The sequence below is a fragment of the Nerophis lumbriciformis genome, linkage group LG32, assembly GCF_033978685.3.
Source record: "Nerophis lumbriciformis linkage group LG32, RoL_Nlum_v2.1, whole genome shotgun sequence".
In the NCBI taxonomy this organism is placed as follows: Eukaryota; Metazoa; Chordata; class Actinopteri; order Syngnathiformes; family Syngnathidae; genus Nerophis; species Nerophis lumbriciformis.
In genome coordinates, this window is record NC_084579.2 from 28,320,552 (window position 1) to 28,344,890 (window position 24,339).

The 24,339-nt window shown below is 40.7% G+C and overlaps 1 protein-coding gene across 2 annotated transcripts in view; it reads left to right on the forward strand.

Moving 5' to 3' along the window:
• Positions 1-24,339, forward strand: part of LOC133574788 (potassium channel subfamily T member 1-like) — a 69,691-nt gene that overhangs the window by 36,856 nt on the left and 8,496 nt on the right. For both annotated transcript variants that reach the window (XM_061927071.1, XM_061927072.2), the window contains exons 11-19: positions 4,031-4,211; positions 4,283-4,447; positions 7,562-7,698; positions 17,319-17,382; positions 17,485-17,593; positions 17,830-17,938; positions 23,135-23,284; positions 23,525-23,754; positions 23,820-24,036. In XM_061927071.1, the coding sequence (XP_061783055.1) occupies positions 4,031-4,211; positions 4,283-4,447; positions 7,562-7,698; positions 17,319-17,382; positions 17,485-17,593; positions 17,830-17,938; positions 23,135-23,284; positions 23,525-23,754; positions 23,820-24,036 (1,362 nt within the window). The remainder of the gene's footprint in view (positions 1-4,030; positions 4,212-4,282; positions 4,448-7,561; positions 7,699-17,318; positions 17,383-17,484; positions 17,594-17,829; positions 17,939-23,134; positions 23,285-23,524; positions 23,755-23,819; positions 24,037-24,339) is intronic.

The following is a 24,339-nucleotide window of genomic DNA, read 5'->3' on the forward strand; positions in this document are numbered from 1 at the left end:
TCACCACCTGTCACATCACACCCTGACTTATTTGGACTTTTTTGCTGTTTTCCTGTGTGTAGCGTTCTACTTCTTGTCTTGCGCTCCTATTTTGTTGGTATTTTCCTGTAGCAGTTTCATGTCTTCCTTTGAGCGATATTTCCCGCATCTACTTTGTTTTTAGCCTTCTTTGTGGGGACATTGTTGATTGTCATGTCATTTTCGGATGTACATTGTGGACGCTGTCTTTGCTCCACAGTAAGTCTTTGCTGTCGTCCAGCATTCTGTTTTTGTTTATTTTGTAGCCAATTCAGTTTTAGTTTCATTCTGCATAGCCTTCCCTAAGTTTCAATGCCTTTTCTTAGGGGCACTCACCTTTTGTTTATTTTTGGTTTAAGCATTAGACACCTTTTTACCTGCACGCTGCCTCCCGCTGTTTCCGACATCTACAAAGCAATTAGCTACCTGCTGCCACCTACTGATATGGAAGAGTATTACACGCTCTAGACAGCACCGACACTCAACAACAACACATCATTTGCAGACTATAATTACTGCTTTGCAAAAAATATTTTTAACCCAAATAGGTGAAATTAGATCCTCTCCCACAGCACACCCGACAGTATCTCACAGCACACTAGTGTGCCGCGGCACAGTGGTTGAAAAACACTGCATTAAACAATGTAACAAGGTTTTCCAAAATAAATGGAAAAAAATGCCAACATGGCACCGCCATATTTATTATTGAAGTCACAAAGTGTATTGTTATTTTTTAACATGCCTCAAAACAGCAGCTTGGTATTTGGGACATGCTCTCCCTGAGAAAGCATGAGGAGGTTGAGGTGGGCGGGGTTGGGAGGGGGGGTAGGGAGTAGCGGGGGGTGTATATTGTAGCGTCCCGGAAGAGTTAGTGCTGCAAGGGGTTCTGGGTATTTGTTCTGTTGTGTTTATGTTGTGTTACGGTGCGGATGTTCTCCCGAAATGTGTTTGTCATTCTTGTTTGGTGTGGGTTCACAGTGTGGCGCATATTTGTAACAGTGTTAAAGTTGTTTATACGGCCACCCTCAGTGTGACCTGTATGGCTGTTCACCAAGTATGCTCTGCATTCACTTGTGTGTGTGAAAAGCTGTAGATATTATGTGACTGGACTGGCATGCAAAGACAGTGCCTTTAAGGTTAATTGGCGCTCTGTACTTCTCCCTACGTCCGTGTACACAGCGGCGTTTTAAAAAGTCATACATTTTAATTTTTGAAACCGATACCGATAATTTCCGATATCACATTTTAAAGCATTTATCGGCCGATAATATCGGCAGTCCGATATTATCGGACATCTCTAGGTAAAAGGAGTGACTGATAACAGTTATCTCACACAACATTTATGTAGGATCCAATTAAAAGTGTGACCTAAGCACAAATATTTTTTTTTACGGACGGGGCAACAAAAGGATATTCTAAATCCACATTATCCACCATCAGTGTGTGAATGAATGTGATGTATAATGTAAAGCATTTTGGATATCATTCCAGTTATAGTAAAACACTATATAAATACAGAACATTTAGACCAGGGGAGTCCAAACTTCTTCCAACAAGGGCCGCATAACGAAAAGTCAAAAGTATGCGGGGGCCATGTCGATATTTTTCTTTTCTTTTTTTCTTTTGTAAGAAACAACGCTGAAAGCAGACACACGCTCGCCGCGACTCTTTTCTTTCGCCAGGAACATTGAGGGGACAGTCTCTAAACACAAGTACATTTTATAATAACACCAGAAGAAAATTATAAATTTGTTGATAGCTGGTTTTGATTAAAAAAAAAAAAGTCATTAAAAGTCTAAAAACACTTGAAAAAATCTCAACAAAGTACATTGTACAAAAAGCAGCAACAATGAAAAATTTGGCAAAACGATTAAACATTTTTTTAATACCAAATAATAATAACAGATTGGTTTTAAATGTATGTATGGATGTTTCTAGCCTTTTTAAAGAAAATCATATCATCATAGCAAATCATGCAAATTGCTCGATTATGTCATGGTGACCACGCCCATAACCACGCCCCCAACGCCACAAATATCTTGGCAGTTTAGGGGAAACCCTGCGAATGATGGGCAAAATTCCGTGAAAGTGTGTTAAACTCCAAAGTCAAAATTTGTAGTTTGGATTTGCAATATACATATTCTGAAACACCTTGTATATTAATTACGTCAGTATTAAAATCTACCATTAACATCAGATTTACAGATGCCATGTCTGCTGTGCAGGTGGTAGGTGTTGTGGTAAAGACATCTACAAACCTCGTTTCCATATGAGTTGGGAAATTGTGTTAGATGTAAATATAAACGGAATACAATGATTTGCAAATCCTTTTCAACCCATATTCAATTGAATGCACTACAAAGACAAGATATTTGATGTTCAAACTCAAAAACTTCATTTTTCTTTTGCAAATAATAATTAACTTAGAATTTCATGGCTGCAACACGTGTCAAAGTAGTTGGGAAAGGGCATGTTCACCACTGTGTTACATGGCATTTCCTTTTAACAACACTCAGTAAACGTTTGGGAACTGAGGAGACACATTTTTTAAGCTTCTCAGGTGGAATTCTTTCCCATTCTTGCTTGATGTACAGCTTAAGTTGTTCAACAGTCCGGGGGTCTCCGTTGTGGTATTTTAGGCTTCATAATGCGCCACACATTTTCAATGGGAGACAGGTCTGGACTACAGGCAGGCCAGTCTACTACCCGCACTCTTTTACTATGAAGCCACGTTGATGTAACACGTGGCTTGGCATTGTCTTGCTGAAATAAGCAGGGGCGTCCATGGTAACGTTGCTTGGATGGCAACATATGTTGCTCCAAAACCTGTATGTACCTTTCAGCATTAATGGCGCCTTCACAGATGTGTAAGTTACCCATGTCTTGGGCACTAATACACACCCATACCATCCCAGATGCGGGCTTTTCAACTTCGCGCCTATAACAATCCGGATGGTTCTTTTCCTCTTTGGTCCGGAGGACACGACGTCCACAGTTTCCAAAAACAATTTGAAATGTGGACTCGTCAGACCACAGAACACTTTTCCACTTTGTATCAGTCCATCTTAGATGAGCTCAGGCCCAGCGAAGCCGATGGTGTTTCTGGGTGTTGTTGATAAACGGTTTTCGCCTTGCATAGGAGAGTTCTAACTTGCACTTACAGATGTAGCGACCAACTGTAGTTACTGACAGTGGGTTTCTGAAGTGTTCCTGAGCCCATGTGGTGATATCCTTTACACACTGATGTCGCTTGTTGATGCAGTACAGCCTGAAGGATCGAAGGTCACGAGCTTAGCCGCTTACGTGCAGTGATTTCTCCAGATTCTCTGAACCCTTTGATGATATTACGAACCATAGATGGTGAAATCCCTCATTTCCTTGCAATAGCTGGTTGAGAAAGGTTTTTCTTAAACTGTTCAACAATTTGCTCACGCATTTGTTGACAAAGTGGTGACCCTTGCCCCATCCTTGTTTGTGAATGACTGAGCATTTCATGGAATCTACTTTTATACCCAATCATGGCACCCACCTGTTCCCAATTTGCCTGTTCACCTGTGGGATGTTCCAAATAAGTGTTTGATGAGCATTCCTCAACTTTATCAGTATTTATTGCCACCTTTCCCAACTTCTTTGTCACGTGTTGCTGGCATCAAATTCTAAAGTTAATGATTATTTGCAAAAAAAATTTTTTTTATCAGTTTGAACATCAAATATGTTGTCTTTGTAGCATATTCAACTGAATATGGGTTGAAAAGGATTTGCAAATCATTGTATTCCGTTTATATTTACATCTAACACAATTTCCCAACTCATATGGAAACGGGGTTTGTACCATCACAGTCCTGGCGATGTCAATTAAAGCTGCGTTGTGGCACCGCCCGTTTGTTTTTCATTCCCTGACGGCTTTTATTTGAGGTGTGGCATTTTTTTATATAAGTGGACCTCACAATTAAATGTGGTTATCTGCAGCTGTCTAAGCAGAGGCTGACTCACTGTTGTCTATTCTAAACAGCACATGTGGAATCCAGCACCTAGAGCGAGCAGGGAAAAACCTCTCCCTGTTCAACTCCTTCTACTTCTGCATCGTCACTTTCTCCACGGTAGGTTTTGGCGACGTCACACCCCGGATTTGGCCGTCGCAGCTTTTGGTGGTCATCATGATCTGCGTCGCCCTGGTGGTGTTGCCACTGCAAGTAAGTAGATGTTGGTGTTCCAAAAACCACATGTGGGTTTTGTAGTCTCACAATGCTTGTTGGTGGGTCAGTTTGAGGAGCTGATGTACCTGTGGATGGAGAGCCAGAAGTCCGGGGGGAATTACAGCCGCCACCGCGCGCAGACGGAAAAACACGTGGTGCTGTGTGTTAGCGCGCTTAAAATCGACCTGCTTATGGACTTCCTCAATGAGTTCTACGCCCACCCCAGACTGCAGGTACCAGTCGCCACCCCCGCCTTTAGGTTATTCTTGTCCTGTCAATAAACACAAAGGGTGAGAAGAGAATAGTTATGAGTATATGTTTCATATGCATACATTTCTTATTCTTCAGTCTTTTCATTAGCATACAACCAGAAAACAACCCTCTCGCTCCCCCATGCATGCAAATGAAAATCAAGCTTAAGCACAGTGGTTCTTAACCTTGTTGGAGGTACCGAACTCCACCAGTTTCATATGCGCATTCACCGAAACCAAACCGTAATCATAAAATTATGATATTATATTAAAGAAATACTAATAAAGGTATATTTTACAAACAGAAAGTTGCAGGAATGTACACATGATCTCATGTTTACATCTCATTGTGCAACATGTGAATGTTTTAGTGGGAACTAAATGCGATATCTGAAAGGGGTACACATTATTTCCAAAGTAGGACCCCCCCACCCAGACATTTACTACTAGTACACAGGTCATGAAAAACAATATGTTAAAGTCATTGTAAGTGGGCCAAAACACTTATATTAGAAAATAATCTCATGGAAATGACAGCTGTCATTTGATTACAATAATAAAACATTGAACTTGTTATTTAGTCAGGTTTGGGAAAGGTGTGCTGCAGGTCTGACGTCGCTCACATGTGCACCACTGAATGCTCAAGGAGTTTGTTTGGGGGTGTCCATAATACGCCGACAGCCAGAAGTTTTTATTTACACGATGAGTCGGGCGTGTTTTGACCTCCGCGGCGGAGGCTCTGCCGAACCCCTGAGGCCGACTCACCCAGCCCCTAGGGTTCGATCGAACCCAGGTTAAGAACCACTGCTTTAGCATTTCACATTAAGTGCATATTTTTATCCCAAAAATGTGTTTATATTAATTTAAAAAAATACAACAATTACCAAATTACGCAAAGGGAAGAACGACACATTCTGTGATCCTGGTTGGCCTAATTTACTTCCATTAGAAATAATAAAAGCTGGATAAATACTACGGGTTTGCATGCACTAAATAAAAAACGTGCAAACTTAACAGCACACGGAAAGCTGATCGACTAAACATGTGTAAAGTGGATTCCGTCTGTTAAGTGACCAAAATAAGGAGCGCAATCATTAAGTGTCTCTGTCTGCATTATGTTTGCACACTATCCATCCATCCATCCATCCATCCATCCATCCATCCATCCATCCATCCATGCATTATGTTTGCACACTATACACTAAGCTATATGATTATCAAAACGCAAATGCAAATATATTACACAGCACACGCAATGTGATTTATCAACACTCATCACAGTTTTGGGGGCACTATTGAACGTTTTGTTTAGCACGTCTGAAAAGTATGTGCAAACCGACAGTTACGCTCACGGCCGTGAGAAAGGATCGGCGCTCGCTCTGCAAAGACAGACGCTGGACAGTGAACCTTCCGTTCTATGTGTATATCAATATATGTACCGCATTTTTCGGAGTATAAGTCGCTCCGGAGTATAAGTCGCACCGGCCGAAAATGCATAATAAAGAAGGAAAAAAACATATATAAGTCGCACTGTAGTATAAGTCGCATTTTTTGGGGGAAATTTATTTGATAAAACCCAACACCAAGAATAGACATTTGAAAGGCAATTTAAAATAAATAAAGAATAGTGAACAACAGGTTGAATAAGTGTACGTTATATGAGGCATAAATAACCAACTGAGAACGTGCCTGGTATGTTAACGTAACATATTATGGTAAGAGTCATTCAAATAACTATAACATATAGAACATGCTATACGTTTACCAAACAATCTGTCACTCCTAATCGCTAAATCCCATGAAATCTTATACGTCTAGTCTCTTACGTGAATGAGCTAAATAATAACATTTGATATTTTACGGTAATGTGTTAATAATTTCACACATAAGTCGCCCCTGAGTATAAGTCGCACCCCCGGCCAAACTATGAAAAAAACTGTAACTTATAGTCCGAAAAATACGGTATATATATATAATTACAAATATTCGATATACTGTATGGTCTATTCAGCAATATATTTTTATAACTTCATTGCTGCATGCTGGTTGACTTAAGGGGCTGAATAAAACAAATGCAATTGATGCATTTTAGTGTCTGTTGGCGTTTTATTTTAAATGTTTGTTTTTTTCATTTGGAAAAAATATAATTATGATACATCTCTTACATTTAAAAAAAAAACAGTTTGATTATGCATTGTCTCGCGTTAGAGTCATTCCAGACACACACATTTGTAGCGGTGATGTGATCCACAGATTTTGTGCAGAGAACTAAAAATGTTTTTGTTGTCTGGATTGCGATTCATAAAATGTGTTACAAATTATAGATGTGTGTTGTTGGTTCAACAAATCACACACAGGTAGGAGCATATTAACATGTGTAGTAAATAGAATAGAATAGAATAGAATAGAATAGAAAGTACTTTATTGATCCCTGGGTGAAATTCAGCACCACAGTTCGCTCACAATAGACAATAATAATAATAAATAATATAATATATATAATATATTATATATAAAATATATGAATAATATAAATATATTCTACATTTAAGTGCAGTCAAGGAACATATGCATTATACAGTCTGATGGCTATCGGTATGAAGGACCTCCTGTGTCATTCCGTGTTGCATTTGATGGAGTCTCCCACTGTGAAACACGCAAAAACTTAACTTAAATAAGGCGGTCTGCTGGATAGCACGTGCAATGTTAGTAAACACATGTAACACGCCCGCTTATAGTACACACACTATTGTATAGATTGTGCACGCTGTTTAGCAAGTGTGATTTGGATCCTAGGCCCTTACTGTACAATAATGCTAAAACAAAGTAAAAGTACTCACCATTTGAAGATGCCTGATGGGAAGGAAACAGGATAGTGTAATTTAGTGGTGTTTTGTAGATATTGCTGGAATTGTGTGTCTAAAAAAACACAACTTGAACTTAGTGCTTGTGTCATTGATGTGTACCGTTTAAGTAAAGTGTCAGTCAAATTTATTTGGATATGTAATTAAATTAATTGTATCGCTCTATGTACCTTTTCCTAAGTCGCAGTGAGTTCTATCTCTGATTCTATGCTTATCACCACACATTCTGTAGGATTACTACGTGGTGATACTGTGTCCAAGTGAAATGGACCTGCAGGTGAGGAGAGTCCTTCAGATCCCTCTGTGGTCGCAAAGAGTCATCTATCTCCAGGGATCTGTTCTCAAAGACCAGGACCTGCTGAGAGCCAAGTGAGTGGATGCTTTAAACCAGGGGTTGTCTCGGGGGTCCACATTGGGTTAAATATTTAGAATGACCAAAAATGATTCCCGGGCGCGGCACCGCTGCTGCCCACTGCTCCCCTCACCTCCCAGGGGGTGAACAAGGGTGATGGGTCAAATGCAGAGGACACATTTCACCACACCTAGTGTGTGTGTGACAATCATTGGTACTTTAACTTTAACTTAATTAAAATAACGTCCTGTGATGTTTGAAGGTGTTGTCATACATGCATAAAAAGAAGTTAACCACCCATCCATCCACTTGCTACACCGCAGCTGGGGTACATTCGGGACTGGTCAACTGTCAACCGTGGACTAGTATACCTTTTAAGTGCAGATTACATGGGTCACGCTATTTAATGTTTTTAACTGTCATATAAGTGTAAAAAAAAAACACGTTAACTAGAGATGTCCGATAATATCGGCCGATAAATTATTTAAAATGTAATCTCGGAAATTATCGGTATCGTTTTTTTTATTATCAATATCGTTTTTTGTTTGTTTGTGTGTTTTTTTAAATCAACATAAAAAACACAAGATACATTTACAATTATTGCACCAACCCAAAAAACATCCCTCCCCCATTTAAACTCATTCACACAAAAGGGTTGTTTCTTTCTGTTATTAATATTCTGGTTCCTACATTATATATCAATATATATCAATACAGTCTGCAAGGGATACAGTCCGTAAGCACACATGATTGTGCGTGCTGCTGGTCCACTAATAGTACTAACCTTTAACAGTTAATTTTACTCATTTTCATTAATTACTAGCTTCTATGTAACTGTTGTTATATTGTTTTACTTTCTTTTTTATTCAAGAAAATGTTCTTGATTTATTTATCTTATTTTATTTTATTAAATTTTAAAAAAAGGACCTTATCTTCACCATACCTGGTTGTCCAATTTAGGCATAATAATGTGTTAATTCCACGACTGTATATATCAGTATCGGTTGATACCAGTATCGGTTGATATCGGTACCGGTTGATATCGGTATCAGTAATTAAAGAGTTGGACAATATCGGAATATCGGACATCGGCAAAAAGCCACTATCCGACATCCCTAACGTTAACCAATATATTTGTGTGAAAGACGAACATGCAGAAATCCAAATAATGTAGTACTTAAATCGGTACTCATCGGTAATTAACTCAAAACACTTGTATCTCAAGTCAACTCCATCCATTGAATTAATAATAATGATAATAATTCATTTTATTTATATAGCGCTTTTAAAAGGCGCTTAAAGACGCTTACACACTAATCAAAATAAAACATGATCATAATCATAAAAGCACATACAGTATATTAATACAACAACCAGTTAACATAAAATGGGCAAAATGAAAAATAACTTTGTGTTATGACGGTTTGTCCAGTTCTAAAAGCAGTTTTGAAAAGGTGGGTTTTTAGTCTTTTGAACATTGTGGGATTATGACATGAACGGATAAACAGGGGGAGAGAGTTCCAGAGGTCCCCCCAGGTTCTGTGCTGGGGTCTATGAGGAGGGACAGCGGGTGATTGTTGGTGGAACGCAGGTTTCTAACAGGAATGTGAGGGGCAGAGGAACTCAGACAGCTAGAACGGTGCCATGTTGTAGAGGGCTTTAGGGGTCAGGAGAAGGATTTTGAACTGGATGCGCTGCGGGATGGGTAGCCAGTGAAGTTCCTGTAGGACAAGGGTGATGTGGTCATAGCGATGGGGACGAGTGAGGGGGCGTGCAGCAGAGTTGTAGATAAGTTGAAGTTTATGGAGGACTTTGAAAGATGAACCACAAAGAATGCTGTTGCAGTAATCCAGTCTGGAGGTGATGAATGAGTGTTTCAGCGATAGGGAAGTACAGGAGGGGTCGGAGATGAGCAATATGAGGTGACCACAGAACTTTCCTCCAGAAGGTCTTATCTTTGTCCAATACCCAGCAATATGTTTGGAGGAGAAAAGGTGAGGCCTTTAACCCCAGGAACACCATACCTACCGTCAAGCATGGTAGTGGTAGTAATCATACTTGCCAACCCTCCCGATTTTCCCGGGAGACTCCCGAATTTCAGTGTTCCTCCCGGGGCAACCATTCTCCTGAATTTCTCCCGATTTCCACCTAGACAACAATATTGGGGGCGTGCCTTAAAGACACTGCCTTTGACGTCCTCTCTCACTGAAACCTTCACCCCTTAACAGCCGCATGCTGTTCAGGCATGCGCTTTTCCTCCATTTAAACAGCGTACCGGCCCATTCACACAATAATGTAGCGTTGGACGGGTTTAACAATGAGCTTTACTCGAAGATGTCAAGAAATGCTGACACGTTGTATGATCTTTTAACTGGTTTAATGATAACCCAAGGCATACTTGGTCAACAGCCATACATGTCACACTGGCGGTGGCCGTATAAACAACTTTAACACTGTTACTAATATGCGCCACACTGTGAACCCACACCAAACAAGAATGACAAACACATTTCGGTAGAACATCCACACCGTAACACAACATAAACACAACAGAACAAATACCCAAAATCCCTTGCAGCACTAACTCTTCCGGGACGCTACAATAACATCTATGGCTTTTGGAGCTCAGTGCACAACTGCACACACAACAAGAAGGAGACGAAGCAGAAGAACAAAGAAGAGACATGGCGACGACGAGTAAGAAGAAGAAATACGCTTGCAAGTTCCAAAATGATTGGAAAAAAGAGTTTAATTTCATCCAGAAAAGCTCGAAGGGGAAGGGTATGCTGCCTGCACCTCAACCCCGCCCCCCCCAACCCCGCCCCAGCAACCACGCCCCCAACACCCCCCTCCCCCCATCTCCCGAATTCGGAGGTCTTAAGGTTGGCAAGTATGGTAGTATTATGCTTTGGGCCTGTTTTGCTGCCAAGGGAACTTTCTTCAGGACAACCTAAAATCATCAGCCCGGAGGTTGGGTCTTAGGCGCAGTTGGGTGTTCCAACAGGACAATGACCCCAAAAACACGTCAAAAGTGGTAAAGGAATGGCTAAATAAGGCTAGAATTAAGGTTTTAGAATGGCCTTCTCAAAGTCCTGACTTAAACGTGTGGTCAATGCTGAAGAAACAAGTCCATGTCAGAAAACAAACAAATTTAGCTGAACTACCCCAAAGGGAATAAGCGGTAGAAAATGGATGGATGGATGCACCAATTTTGTCAAGAGGAGTGGTCAAAAATTCAAGCAGAAGCTTGCCAGAAGCTTGTGGATGGCTACCAAAAGTGCCTTATTGCAGTGAAACTTGCCAAGGGACATGTAAGCAAATATTAACATTGCTGTATGTATACTTTTGACCCAGCAAATTTGGTCACATTTTCAGTAGACTCATAATAAATTCATAAAAGAACCAAACTTCATGAATGTTTTTTGTGACCAACAAGTATGTGCTCCAATCAATCTATCACAAAAAAATAAGAGTTGTAGAAAGTATTGGAAACTCAAGACAACCATGACATTATGTTCTTTACAAGCGTATGTAAACTTTTGACCACGACTGTACATCAAAACTTAATGGAGGTGTTCGTTTTTTAAGGGCATAATAGAGCAACTCCCACAGGCTCCATTGTAAGAGGATTTTAATCGCATTTATTTACTATTTTGAACGCATTTGAAAACAAAAATACACCTGTCGTCATGTCTTTCATAATGAATGATAATGATATGCAAAATTCCCCAAAAAGTACAGTTCCCCTTTAAGTAGGGACACCAGTGTACTTGGGTGATATCCTCCAAATTTCAAAGTTTTTGAACGGGATATTTTTAAAATTGTACGACCTTCCAGGGTACCACTGTAGTCAGACCAAGGTAAATGTAATGCGTAATAGCAACTAAACCAAATGAAAATAGCAAACGTTGTATCACTTTATATGACTGGAGACAAACACCAGTTTACAAACTATAGACCTGTTTACTTACTTTCTACAAAATCTAATTGGTATTTTAACAACAGATTGGACAAAATTATGAATAAAATTGGAACACTCACGGAGAACCAGTACAAATACCGAGCCATTATTTCAATATCAATTAATCGAAATAACGGAGAAATAATGCAATATATGGTAAACTGTGTGCAGCTGCAGTGTTTATGGATCCAACAAAAACATTTGACACAATTAATCATAATATTTTAATTAACAAACTATAACAGTTGGACTTAAACTGGATAAGTAGCTACTTAAAGGGGTCATGTTAAGATTGTTTTAAATATATTTGAAACACTTTCCTGTGGTCTACATAACATGTAATGGTAGTTTTTTGGTCAAGCTGCTTTCTGACCGTCTCCTCCTCTGTGTTATTTACGGGCCACCACTTCGACACTATATCTTCTCCCCGCCATCTTTGTTGCAGTTTTTAGCACATTTATAGCGACTCTACTCAGAGATACAAGTTACAAACCCCGTTTCCATATGAGTTGGGAAATTGTGTTAGATCTATATATAAACGGAATAAAATGATTTGCAAATCATTTTCAACCCATATTTAGTTGAATATGCTACAAAGACAACATATTTGATGTTCAAACTGATACACTTTTTTTTTTTTTTGCAAATAATCATTAACTTTAGAATTTGATGCCAGCAACACGTGACAAAGAAGTTGGGAAAGGTGGCAATAAATACTGATAAAGTTGAGGAATGCTCATCAAACACTTATTTGGAACATCCCACAGTGGTGCAGGCTAATTGGGAACAGGTGGGTGCCATGATTGGGTATAAAAACAGCTTCAAAAAATGCTCAGTCTTTCACAAGACAGGATGAGACGAGGTACACCCCTTTGTCCACAACTGCGTGAGCAAATAGTCAAACAGTTTAAGAACAACGTTTCTCAAAGTGCAATTGCAAGAAATTTAGGGATTTCAACATTTACGCTGCATAATATCATCAAAAGGTTCAGAGAATCTGCAGAAATCACTCCACGTAAGCGTCATGGCCGGAAACCAACATTGAATGACCGTGACCTTCGATCCCTCAGACGGCACTGTATAAAAAACCGACATCAATCTCTAAAGGATATCACCACATGGGCTCAGGAACACTTCAGAAAACCACTGTCACTAAATTCAGTTTGTCGCTACATCTGTAAGTGCAAGTTAAAGCTCTACTATGCAAAGCGAAAGCCATTTATCAACAACATCCAGAAACGCCGCCGGCTTCTCTGGGCCAGAGATCATCTTAGATGGACTGATGCAAAGTGGAAAAGTGTTCTGTGGTCTGACAAGTCCACATTTCAAATTATTTTTGAAAATATTCGACATCGTGTCATCCGGACCAAAGGGGAAGCGAACCATCCAGACTGTTATCAACGCAAAGTTCAAAAGCCAGCATCTGTGATGGTATGGGGGTGCATTAGTGCCCAAGGCATGGGTAACTTACACATCTGTGAAGGCACCATTAATGCTGAAATGTACATACAGGTTTTGGAGCAACATATGCTGCCATCTAAGCGCCGTCTTTTTCATGGACGCCCCTGCTTATTTCAGCAAGACAATGCCAAGCCACATTCAGCACGTGTTACAACAGCTTGGCTTCGTAAAAAAAAGAGTGCGGTACTTTCCTGGCTCGCCTGCAGTCCAGGCCTGTCTCCCATCGAAAATGTGTGGCGCATTATGAAGCGTAAAATACGACAGCGGAGACCCCGGACTGTTGAACGACTGAAGCTCTACATAAAACAAGAATGGGAAAGAATGCCACTTTCAAAGCTTCAACTATTAGTTTCCTCAGTTCCCAATCGTTTATTGAGTGTTGTTAAAAGAAAAGGTGATGTAACACAGTGGTGAACATGCCCTTTCCCATCTACTTTGGCACGTGTTGCAGCCATGAAATTCTAAGTTAATTATTATTTGCAAAAAAAAAATAAAGTTTATGAGTTTGAACATCAAATATTTTGTCTTTGTAGTGCATTCAATTGAATATGGGTTGAAAAGGATTTGCAAATCATTGTATTCCGTTTATATTTACATCTAACACAATTTCCCAACTCATATGGAAACGGGGTTTGTATAACTTTACGCTACTTTGTATTAGAAATGGCAACAGCAGAGGATGCATGTACTTATATGAGCCAGTCTGCCCTAGAACAAGAGGATTGCAAAAAAGAAGGAGCTTATTGATTACAGCGCGGACTACAATGGTGGAATGGGGAACTTTATACCATATATGGATTATCTGCTGACGTCGCACTTGGGAAAAACGTCACAATTGGTGAAAATTCCAAACAGCTTGATTGGAGGAAGTAAAGGAAGGCAAGATTGTTTTATAAATATCTCTGCAATTACTCCACAGTTTGACTTCAAATTTTCGAGACTTATGCAGATCCTAAATACATCCTACATAGCAGTTACCAATAGGTAAGAGAAGTTGGTTATGCATAATAGGTCCTCTTGAACCAACAGTAATCAATATGTGAAGCTAGAAGAATTTGCCGACGTCTCTAAAAAAATATTTTGCAGCGTACACCAGGGATCAATTCCTTAGACCAAAATTGTTCAATCTCTACGCAAAAAACATTTGTAAAGTTACCGAAAAATTTTAGTTAGTACTATTTGCGGATGACACGACTGTGTTTTGTTCAGGAGACAACAGAAGCTAATATAAATAATAACGTAAAACATTTTACAAACTAAAGATATGGTTCGACAAAAACAGACTATCTTTCAATCTATGTAAAACTAAAATAATGCTATTCATTAACAGTAGAAGAGAAAGTCAAACACAAATACAAATAAACAAATTAGATATTGACAGAGTAAACTGTCATGATCCGTGGTCCGGTTCATGTTTTTGTTATGTTCTGATAGTTTTAGACTCCATAGTTCCTGTTTTTGTGTGCACCCGTGTATGTTTTGGTTGCCATGGTGGCATATGATTTACACCTGCCGCTGGTGTTCGGACACTCACCTGGCTCTAATTAAGAGACTATTTAAACCGCCTTTGCCAGTCAGTCGGCCTGGCGTCATTGCTCGTTTCAGGTCTGATTCTATAGTTATGCTAGTTATTGGTTTCATGCCACAGTTTCATGTTGTTCTATGCCATAGTTCATGTTAGTTGTTTCATGCCACAGTTTCATAGTTGTTCCATGCCATAGTTAGGTTAGTTGTTTGTTTCTTGCTATGCTATAGTTTATGCTAGCTGTTTGCTTCACGCTATTGTCACGCAACCCTCTACGTAAGTCTTGTTTATTTCATGCCACAGTTAGAGAGTTTTTGCCTGTTATTTTGTGGATAGATTAATAAATATGTTCCTACCTGCAAGCCTTGCATCCGTTTGCATCCCGGGAGAACAAAGCTCGCTGTAAGCTGCGAAAACCCTGTTATGACATAAACTACATGTATGGGTGTGATAATAGACAATAAAATTAACTGTCACAGAACAAGAAGTGAAATAAATTGTTAGTTATTAATATTAAATGGAAAAGGGGTAAATTAAATAAGCTTTGCGTCTTCCTACTCCTTTTTTAGGAATTTTGTAATAAGAAACTGGAAATATGTGATGTCCATAGGCGCCGATCTACATTTCTGCCAGTGGGTGCTCGGTGTGTGTGTATTAAAAAAAAAAAATAGACGTTCAGCGAAGTTAATATCCCATATGATTTGTGGCTTTATTATTTTGTAAAACGGACCAAACTCGCCACGAAATTAACTACAAGATTGATTTTTCAAAAAGGATTTTAAAGATTGAAAGTTGCCATCAATCCCACGTGAGTGCTCGGCATTGTCACGTCATTGTCATTGGATCGGCGCCTATGGATGTATCATATTGTAACTGTACCTCGCCTTCCGCCCAAGTGCTGCTGGGATAGTCTCCAGCACCCCCCGCAACCCTGAGAGGGACAAACAGTAGAAAATGGATGCATGTTCGAAATAAACTTAACCCATAAACCATGTATGGCCATAGAAAACACCAAATAGCCAAATATATAGACCATCATAGTCCTTGTGAACGATCATCAGTGATGGCTGGCGGACATTAATCAAACAGATTTAAATTGCGTACAGACAAGACAGTTTTCGAGCAAATGCATATAGGAGTCTGGGTACATGCTGGCGTGTCCTGCGAATGACAGCATTTCAAGTCCTCCCACGCACCTTTCTCGTTGGAACCTGCCCTCTCATGGCACTGTTAATGACATGCGGAAACAGTCACTGCACGCTGCTCAGTGAGGTGGGAACATTCAAGGTTTCGTATTTGAAGACAGTGCAGTCAACACCGAATCGACAGATGACCAGTTAAATGTCATTGCAGGTGTGACAGGCTGACTCATTGCTGGTGGGCACTTTTTTTTAAAACACTTTCATAACCGTTATGTATCTTATATTTAAAACGATCTCCATAGCTTATGAAGTTAATGTGTATAAATCAACTTGTCAAGTTCTTTTTTGATTGTGTTTCTGACACAGCAACCCCTGGTTTGCCATTTGAACCCCCTAGTGGGCGTGGTTGGCACATGACAATTAGTGATTTGAGAATCCATTCCTATTAATGATTCGAGTTCGATACTCGATTTACTTGAGTCACCCGTCAGAGCGCATGTGCGTGTTTCCCCACAGTCTAACCCAGGGGTAGGGAACCTATGGCTCTAGAGCCAGATGTGGCTCTTTTGATGACTGCATCTGGCTCTCAGATAAATCTTAGCTGACATTGCTTAACACGATAAGTAATGAATAATTCAGCTGGTAATCACAGTGTTAAAAATAACGTTCGAAATATAAAACATTCTCATTCATTTTAATCCATCCATCCGTTTTCTACCGCACCTGTTCAAGAAGTCGCATTAATGGTAAGAAGGATTTTATTTATTATTGGTTAGCTTCAGAATAACAATGTTATTAAAAAGAATAAGAGACTTATTATACTCTAAAAATGTTGGTCTTACATAAAAATGCACGCATCTAGTTATATTCAGTGTTAAAAAAAATATTATATGGCTCTCACGGAAATACATTTTATAATATTTGGCTTTCATGGCTCTCTCAGCCAAAAAGGTTCCCGACCCCTGGTCTAACCCCTCTGAATTAGTCCCATATTCAATCATATTATTTCTTTAAATTTAGCTAACGCTAGCATTGGTGATTAGTGAAGGAGCTTACGGAGACGAGTACCCATGAGTCTCGATTCAAAAATTTTGAGTGACTCGTCTATGATTCACACATCTCTCAAACCAATTTTCTCATTGGCTTATGAAGATTAAATCCGCCAAGCGACAAAACCAGGGAAGATAACATAAATAATTTTGTGGGTCTGTTGCCAAGCTAAACATAAAGACATCACATATTTTTTATTTTTAAAAATGTCACTGTTTCACATTCTCAGTGCATTCAATCGATAGCAACTGGCCAGTTTAGTTTGTCTTAAAGACGTTTTGTCTCTGATCTAAGTAGGCTTCATCAATTCATGCTCATAGACTTAGATTGGTCAGATCCAGTTGATCTGACTTGATTTGGATGAGATATCTTTGAAGACAAACTGAACATTCCAGTTGCGATTATTTGAATGCCCTGAGAATACAATGACTTGGATGAATGAAAGCATCCATAGACACTGTTTCACATATGTTGATGTCTTATTCTTATTTTACGCAGGATGGACGATGCCGAGGCCTGTTTCATCCTAAGCAGCCGTAACGAGGTGGATCGCATGGCAGCGGTAGGATTATTATGTCAACTCCAAATGGTTTCTGCAAGTTCTGTGTCATGTCAAAAAGACAATTACACCCCAAATCCAAACACCTAATCCTTCGTCCTACAGGACCACCAGACCATCCTGAGAGCCTGGGCCGTCAAGGACTTTGCTCCAAACTGTCCACTTTATGTTCAGATCCTAAAACCTGAAAACAAGTTCCATGTCAAATTTGCAGGTTGGATTAAATGTCAACTCAGATTTTGTGCTTTTTTTTCTTTTTTTTTACATTCACTGATATTTATTTTCACAGAAGTATTCGCTGCCCCCTAGTGGCCCTGAATTCAGTGGACAAAAGTGGCTTTAATTGTGTTCTGAAAACTAAGCCTAGCTAATGACCTTATACTTGATGATTTGCATTTTTTTTTTTTGCTTTTTTCATTTTGAAATTCAAATTTTCAATTTTGTTTTTAGACCATGTTGTATGCGAGGAGGAGTTCAAGTATGCCATGTTGGCTCTCAACTGTGTGTGTCCCGCCACCTCGACCTTGGTTACGCTCCTTGTGCACACCTCCAGTGGAAGGTCAGTCATTTTCTCCTATGGAGACAATTTAACAATCTCCTGATAGGCAAAATGTATATATTTCAAATGATTTAGTTGAGGTTTCTGTGGTTTATCCGTTATACAGTGCTCACTATCGGGGTAGAGCGGAATATACGTTAGATCAGGAAAAAAACACAGGATATATCATCCCTACAAGCCTGTTTCACAGGTTTCCCTGCTCAATAAGATCCCCTGACGAGCAGGGAAACCTGCGAAACAGGCTTGTAGGGATGATATAAACTGTTTTTTCCTGACCTAACGTATATATTTTAAATGTTAGTGAATCTAACAATATACCATCTAAAGAGGCGCTCAATTGGTCGGTTATGACTTTCGGGCCACGCATGACGTCATGCACAAAAAACCTTGTCCTTTATGGACATGATATCGCCATTGATTGTTAGATTAGGAAGCACCATGTAGAGCAGTAGTTCTCAAACTGCAGTATGTGTACCACGAGTGGTATGCAGGTTTCATCTAGTGGTACGCCAAATAATCACTTCGATTAAAGTACAGTGTTTTATTTTCCTATATTTAAACACAGTGTTACTGTTCAAAATGTGTGTGATGTTACCGTGGCGAAAAATATGAAATATACTTGTTAAATAAAACCTCTGCCTTTTAATGAATACTTAAGCCTACTATGCTACTGCTTTTTACCTACTCAGTGGCCTAGTGGTTAGAGTGTCCGCCCTGAGATCGGTAGGTTGTGAGTTCAAACCCCGGCCGAGTCATACCAAAGACTATAAAAATGGGACCCATTACCTCCCTGCTTGGCACTCAGCATCAAGGGTTGGAATTGGGGGTTAAATCACCAAAAATTATTCCCGGGCACGGCCACCGCTGCTGCCCACTGTTCCCCTCACCTCCCAGGGGTGATCAAGGATGATGGGTAAAATGCAGAGAATAATTTCGCCACACCTAGTGTGTGTGTGACAATCATTGGTACTTTAACTTGGTCATTATGGTGGTACTTGGAGAGCAAAGTTTTTTCTAAGGTGGTACTTGGTGAAAAAAACTTGAGAATCACTGGTTGTAAAAAGAAAAAAAACAGGCTTAGCTACACATTTTATTCAGCAAATAACCTAACGTAGAATGATGTTGCTGTTAAAAAGTGCAGCTTACAGTAGAGTGCACAATAGCTTCTTGGAACCTCACACACTGCTGAAGACATACATGGACAAACAGCTTATTAGCATTAGAGCTACAGTACAGATACACAAAATGGCATGTTCCCAGTAGGTATAACTAAAAGCACTTTTAAGCTGTCAAATTCCATTATCAAGGTTAGATTTTGAACACTTTGAGTACAGTATTTTAGGACCTGTGCGACAAAATTCAAAATAGTATGATGATACAATGGGACCTTTCAAATTCTCCTGATTTGACAAAGAGCAAGCTGCTCGGTTCTCCATATGAAAAGCTTTCTGCTGATTTTGCCCCAGTGTGCAAACAGATCCCTTTACAACATTGACGTCAGCAGCTTGAAGGGTTACCATTATCTCAATCAGTCGATGAAGCACAAAAAGGAAAGCTTTTCTATCTGGCATAGAGTTTTAGCAAGGCCCTGTTATGCAGTGCATTGAATAATAGCCAGTGTATTTTAAAAACAGTAGGGGTGTCAAATTAAAGTTAAAGTACCAATGATTGTCACACACACACTAGGTGTAGCGAAATTATTCTCTGCATTTGACCCATCACCCTTGATCACCCCCTGAGAGGTGAGGGGAGCAGTGGGCAGCAGCAGTGGCCGTGCCCGGGAATCATTTTGGTTAATTAGCGGGTTAATTGCAATCAATTCATTACTGTCACATTTAGCGTGTTATATTTTGCGCTGATCAAATTTTTAATCTTAAATGTTACCGTCTCTGCATGCCTGCGCGCTTTCTCTCCTAGCGGTAGTGTGATAACACTACCGCCACGCAGCAAGTAAGAAGTAAGAAGCCCCGGCGAAAAAGACGTCACACTCTGTTACAACACTTGGCCGATTATGTTAGCGGCTTTAAATAGTCGGGATGAGATGAATTATAACTAACAAATGGTGTAAAATGTTCATAATAAACTTAAATACATGCCAGACGTGTGTTTGTTTGCAAAAGTTTAATTGTCTTGTTTTTAGCGTAAAATAGACAGTTTTATTTTTTTTAGCTGTAATAAAATACAATTATGGGGAAATGGGGTCATTTCCAGGTGTGTTTTAGCACACATAAAGCTGACTTTATACTATTATAACACATCTGTGATTAAATTTGGTGATATATTACATGTGCAATAATGTGCACATTATATTTAAAATCAGAGCACATTTAGATGGAGGTGAATAATGTTTTAATCGCCTGTGCTTGTCTTAAGGTGCTGGAAGAAATACAACCAAAACTCATGGTTCTATTGTTAAATAATGTTTAAAACTCGACATAATGTTAAACATTGATGTACTTGTACGAGACATCTTTGATTGACAGTAAGGAAAGCCAACATTTCCTCCAATCCATGGGAAATGTTTCACAAAGTTTAACATCTATTTGTGACAAATACATACATTTTATTTGTCAAATCTATTATGTTGAACCACTATTGGTAACATATGCTAGCACTCCGATTGATAGGTCTGTTTTATGTATTTTATATTATCTAATGCAGAGAAAAGCAACATGTTCAACATTCAATACCTAATGCTCAGAAAAGTGTTCTTACTGGGGTTTTTTTGGTTTTTTTAATAGAATAGAACGTAATCCCTTTATTGTCATCAAAGTTACAAAATTAAGTCCCATTCATCAGTGCAATAAAAATAACTAAAATATACACAGTCATAAAAACAGTCACACACAAAAACAACCGCACGCACACAATTCCTCACATTAAAAAATATTGCATGTTTCCATGTTGCATAAGTTTATAAAAGTTCAGTATTTCAAGAACAGAAACTTTTGGCAGTGTTCCATTCCATTCTAATGTGTTAATTTCAGCACTTTATATGGACCGGTCTTCATTTTAGTAAATAAAACGGCATATGTTCGAGTTCGGGGAAGCCATGGAAAACGACTTCCGGACGGCTTCGAAGCGATTCTGGACCACCATCCGCCGCCTCAGGAAGGGGAAGCAGTGCACTACCAACACCGTGTATGGTGCGGATGGTGTTCTGCTGACCTCGACTGCGGAAGTTGTGGATCGGTGGAGGGAATACTTCGAAGACCTCCTCAATCCCACCAACACGTCTTCCTATGAGGAAGCAGTGCCTGGGGAATCTGTGGTGGGCTCTCCTATTTCTGGGGCTGAGGTTGCTGAGGTAGTTAAAAAGCTCCTCGGTGGCAAGGCCCCGGGGGTGGATGAGATCCGCCCGGAGTTCCTTAAGGCTCTGGATGCTGTAGGGCTGTCTTGGTTGACAAGACTCTGCAGCATCGCGTGGACATCGGGGGCAGTATCTCTGGATTGGCAGACCGGGGTGGTGGTTCCTCTCTTTAAAAAGGGGAACCGGAGGGTGTGTTCTAACTATCGTGGGATCACACTCCTCAGCCTTCCCGGTAAGGTCTATTCAGGTGTACTAGAGAGGAGGCTACGCCGGATAGTCGAACCTCGGATTCAGGAGGAACAGTGTGGTTTTCGTCCTGGTCGTGGAACTGTGGACCAGCTCTATACTCTCGGCAGGGTCCTTGAGGATGCATGGGAGTTTGCCCAACCAGTCTACATGTGCTTTGTGGACTTGGAGAAGGCATTCGACCGTGTCCCTCGGGAAGTCCTGTGGGGAGTGCTCAGAGAGTATGGGGTTTCGGACTGTCTGATTGTGGCGGTCCGCTCCCTGTATGATCAGTGTCAGAGCTTGGTTCGCATTGCCGGCAGTAAGTCGGACACGTTTCCGGTGAGGGTTGGACTCCGCCAAGGCTGCCCTTTGTCACTGATTCTGTTCATAACTTTTATGGACAGAATTTCTAGGCGCAGTCAAGGCATTGAGGGGATCCGGTTTGGTGGCTGCAGGATTAGGTCTCTGCTTTTTGCAGATGATTTGGTCCTGATGGCTTCATCTGGCCAGGATCTTCATCTCTCACCGGATCGGTTCGCAGCTGAGTGTGAAGCGACTGGGATGAGAATCAGCACCTCCAAGTCCGAGTCCATGGTTCTCGCCCGGAAAAGGGTGGAGTGCCATCTCCGGGTTGGGGAGGAGATCTTGCCCCAAGTGGAGGAGTTCAAGTACCTCGGAGTCTTGTTCACGAGTGAGGGAAGAGTGGATCGTGAGATCGACAGGCGGATCGGTGCTGCGTCTTCAGTAATGCGGACGCTGTATCGATCCGTTGTGGTGAAGAAGGAGCTGAGCCGGAAGGCAAAGCTCTCAATTTACCGGTCGATCTACGTTCCCATCCTCACCTATGGTCATGAGCTTTGGGTTATGACCGAAAGGACAAGATCACGGGTACAAGCGGCCGAAATGAGTTTCCTCCGCCGGGTGGCGGGGCTCTCCCTTAGAGATAGGGTGAGAAGCTCTGTCATCCGGGGGGAGCTCAAAGTAAAGCCGCTGCTCCTCCACATCGAGAGGAGCCAGATGAGGTGGTTCGGGCATCTGGTCAGGATGCCACCCGAGCGCCTCCCTAAGGAGGTGTTTAGGGCATGTCCGACCGGTAGGAGGCCACGAGGAAGACCCAGGACACGTTGGGAAGACTTTGTCTCCCGGCTGGCCTGGGAACGCCTCGGGATCCCCCGGGAGGAGCTGGACGAAGTGGCTGGGGAGAGGGAAGTCTGGGCTTCCCTGCTTAGGCTGCTGCCCCCGCGACCCGACCTCGGATAAGCGGAAGAAGATGGATGGATGGATGGATGTTTAAGTCTGTTAAAACAATAAATTACTAAAGCTAATTTTCTTTTGTGTAGTAATGTAATGAATTTAAATGAAAATACCTCAAGTTAAGGCCCTTTCTAAGCATTTTTAGGTGAGATTAACCATATTAATTAATTACAGATCATAATTAATTAATTGCTTTTTTTTTAATTGCTTTACAGCACTAATTAATAGTCTACAGTTATTACCACTTCATTAGGCACAATTTGATTAATTTTAATACAGGAGTTGTATCAAAAATACAAAGATTTGATAGACAGAAGGGTATTTCTTGGAGAGCGGAAGTGTAGGTTCTAAATGTCAAAGTTGTTAAAAGTGTCAGAATGAATGCCATTTTCTTCCTCATGCAGGGAAGGACAACAGTCTCCGGAGCAGTGGCAGAGGATGTACGGATGTTGCTCTGGCAACGAGGTCTACCACATCAGGCTGAGCGACAGCAAGTTTTTTGGGGCGTACAGCGGCAAAAGCTTTACATACGCTTCCTTCCACGCTCACAAGAAGTGAGTAGGTTAGCCCTTAGAAGGACAAGAAATGATCATATTTGGTAACTTAAACATGAGTCAAAAGCCCCTTTTATACTGTCCTGTTCACTGGTGTGATGAGCACTGATACAAAAGGGGGTCAAAGTCGACCTATGAATTTTCAAGGATAAGAGCCTGTGAAACTCACTTATCTGACGAAAGCTGACTAAATACAACTATACTACAATTATTTTTCTTAAAAATGGTGTTGTCATACAGATATGGAGTGTGTTTGATTGGCATAAGGAAGGAGGAGAACAAAAGCATCCTATTAAACCCTGGCCCACACCACATCATGACTGCCACAGACACCTGCTACTACATCAACATCACAAAGGAGGAAAACTCCGCCTTCATCTTCAACCAGGAGGAACATAAGGGACGCGGCGGCGTTGGAATCTATGACGGACCCTCGCAGCTTCCTGTGCACAGCATCATCGCCAGCATGGGTGAGGCGCAACAGGCATGTTAATGCGCCGTCATCGGTAAATGCTAAAGTGTGGTCCACTTACAGGCACCGTGGCTATTGATCTTCAGAACTCCAGTCCGCCTGACATTTCAGGCACCAAACTGGTGCCACCCGCGCTCAACGGAACGGGCACTCGCCGACCGAGCATCGATCCGGTTCAGGAGATTGCAGACTCCTCCTCAATCCTGCCATGTGACCTCCTTGGTGATCAATCAGAAGATGACTCTGTTTTCACTGATGAGAGAGGCCCCTGGCCCACTGAGTAAGATGATTGTTGGTTTTGATCATTCCTGCTGATTTTGTAAATGTAACCCCTTACAAAAGGCATTGACAATTTAGCTTTACAAACAGAGAGACATAATCTAAACAAAACATCTTGAGGGATATTGCTCTACTCATCTTCAAAGATTTTCTCCAAACACTGAAGGTTTTCAAGGCTGTTGCTTGGCAAATTCTCAAAGTTTCAACTCCCTCCATACATTTTTCATGGAATTAAGTTCCAGAGACTGTCTATGCAATTCCATGATCTTTAATGTGCTTTTTCTAGAGTCATCCCTTTGTTGCC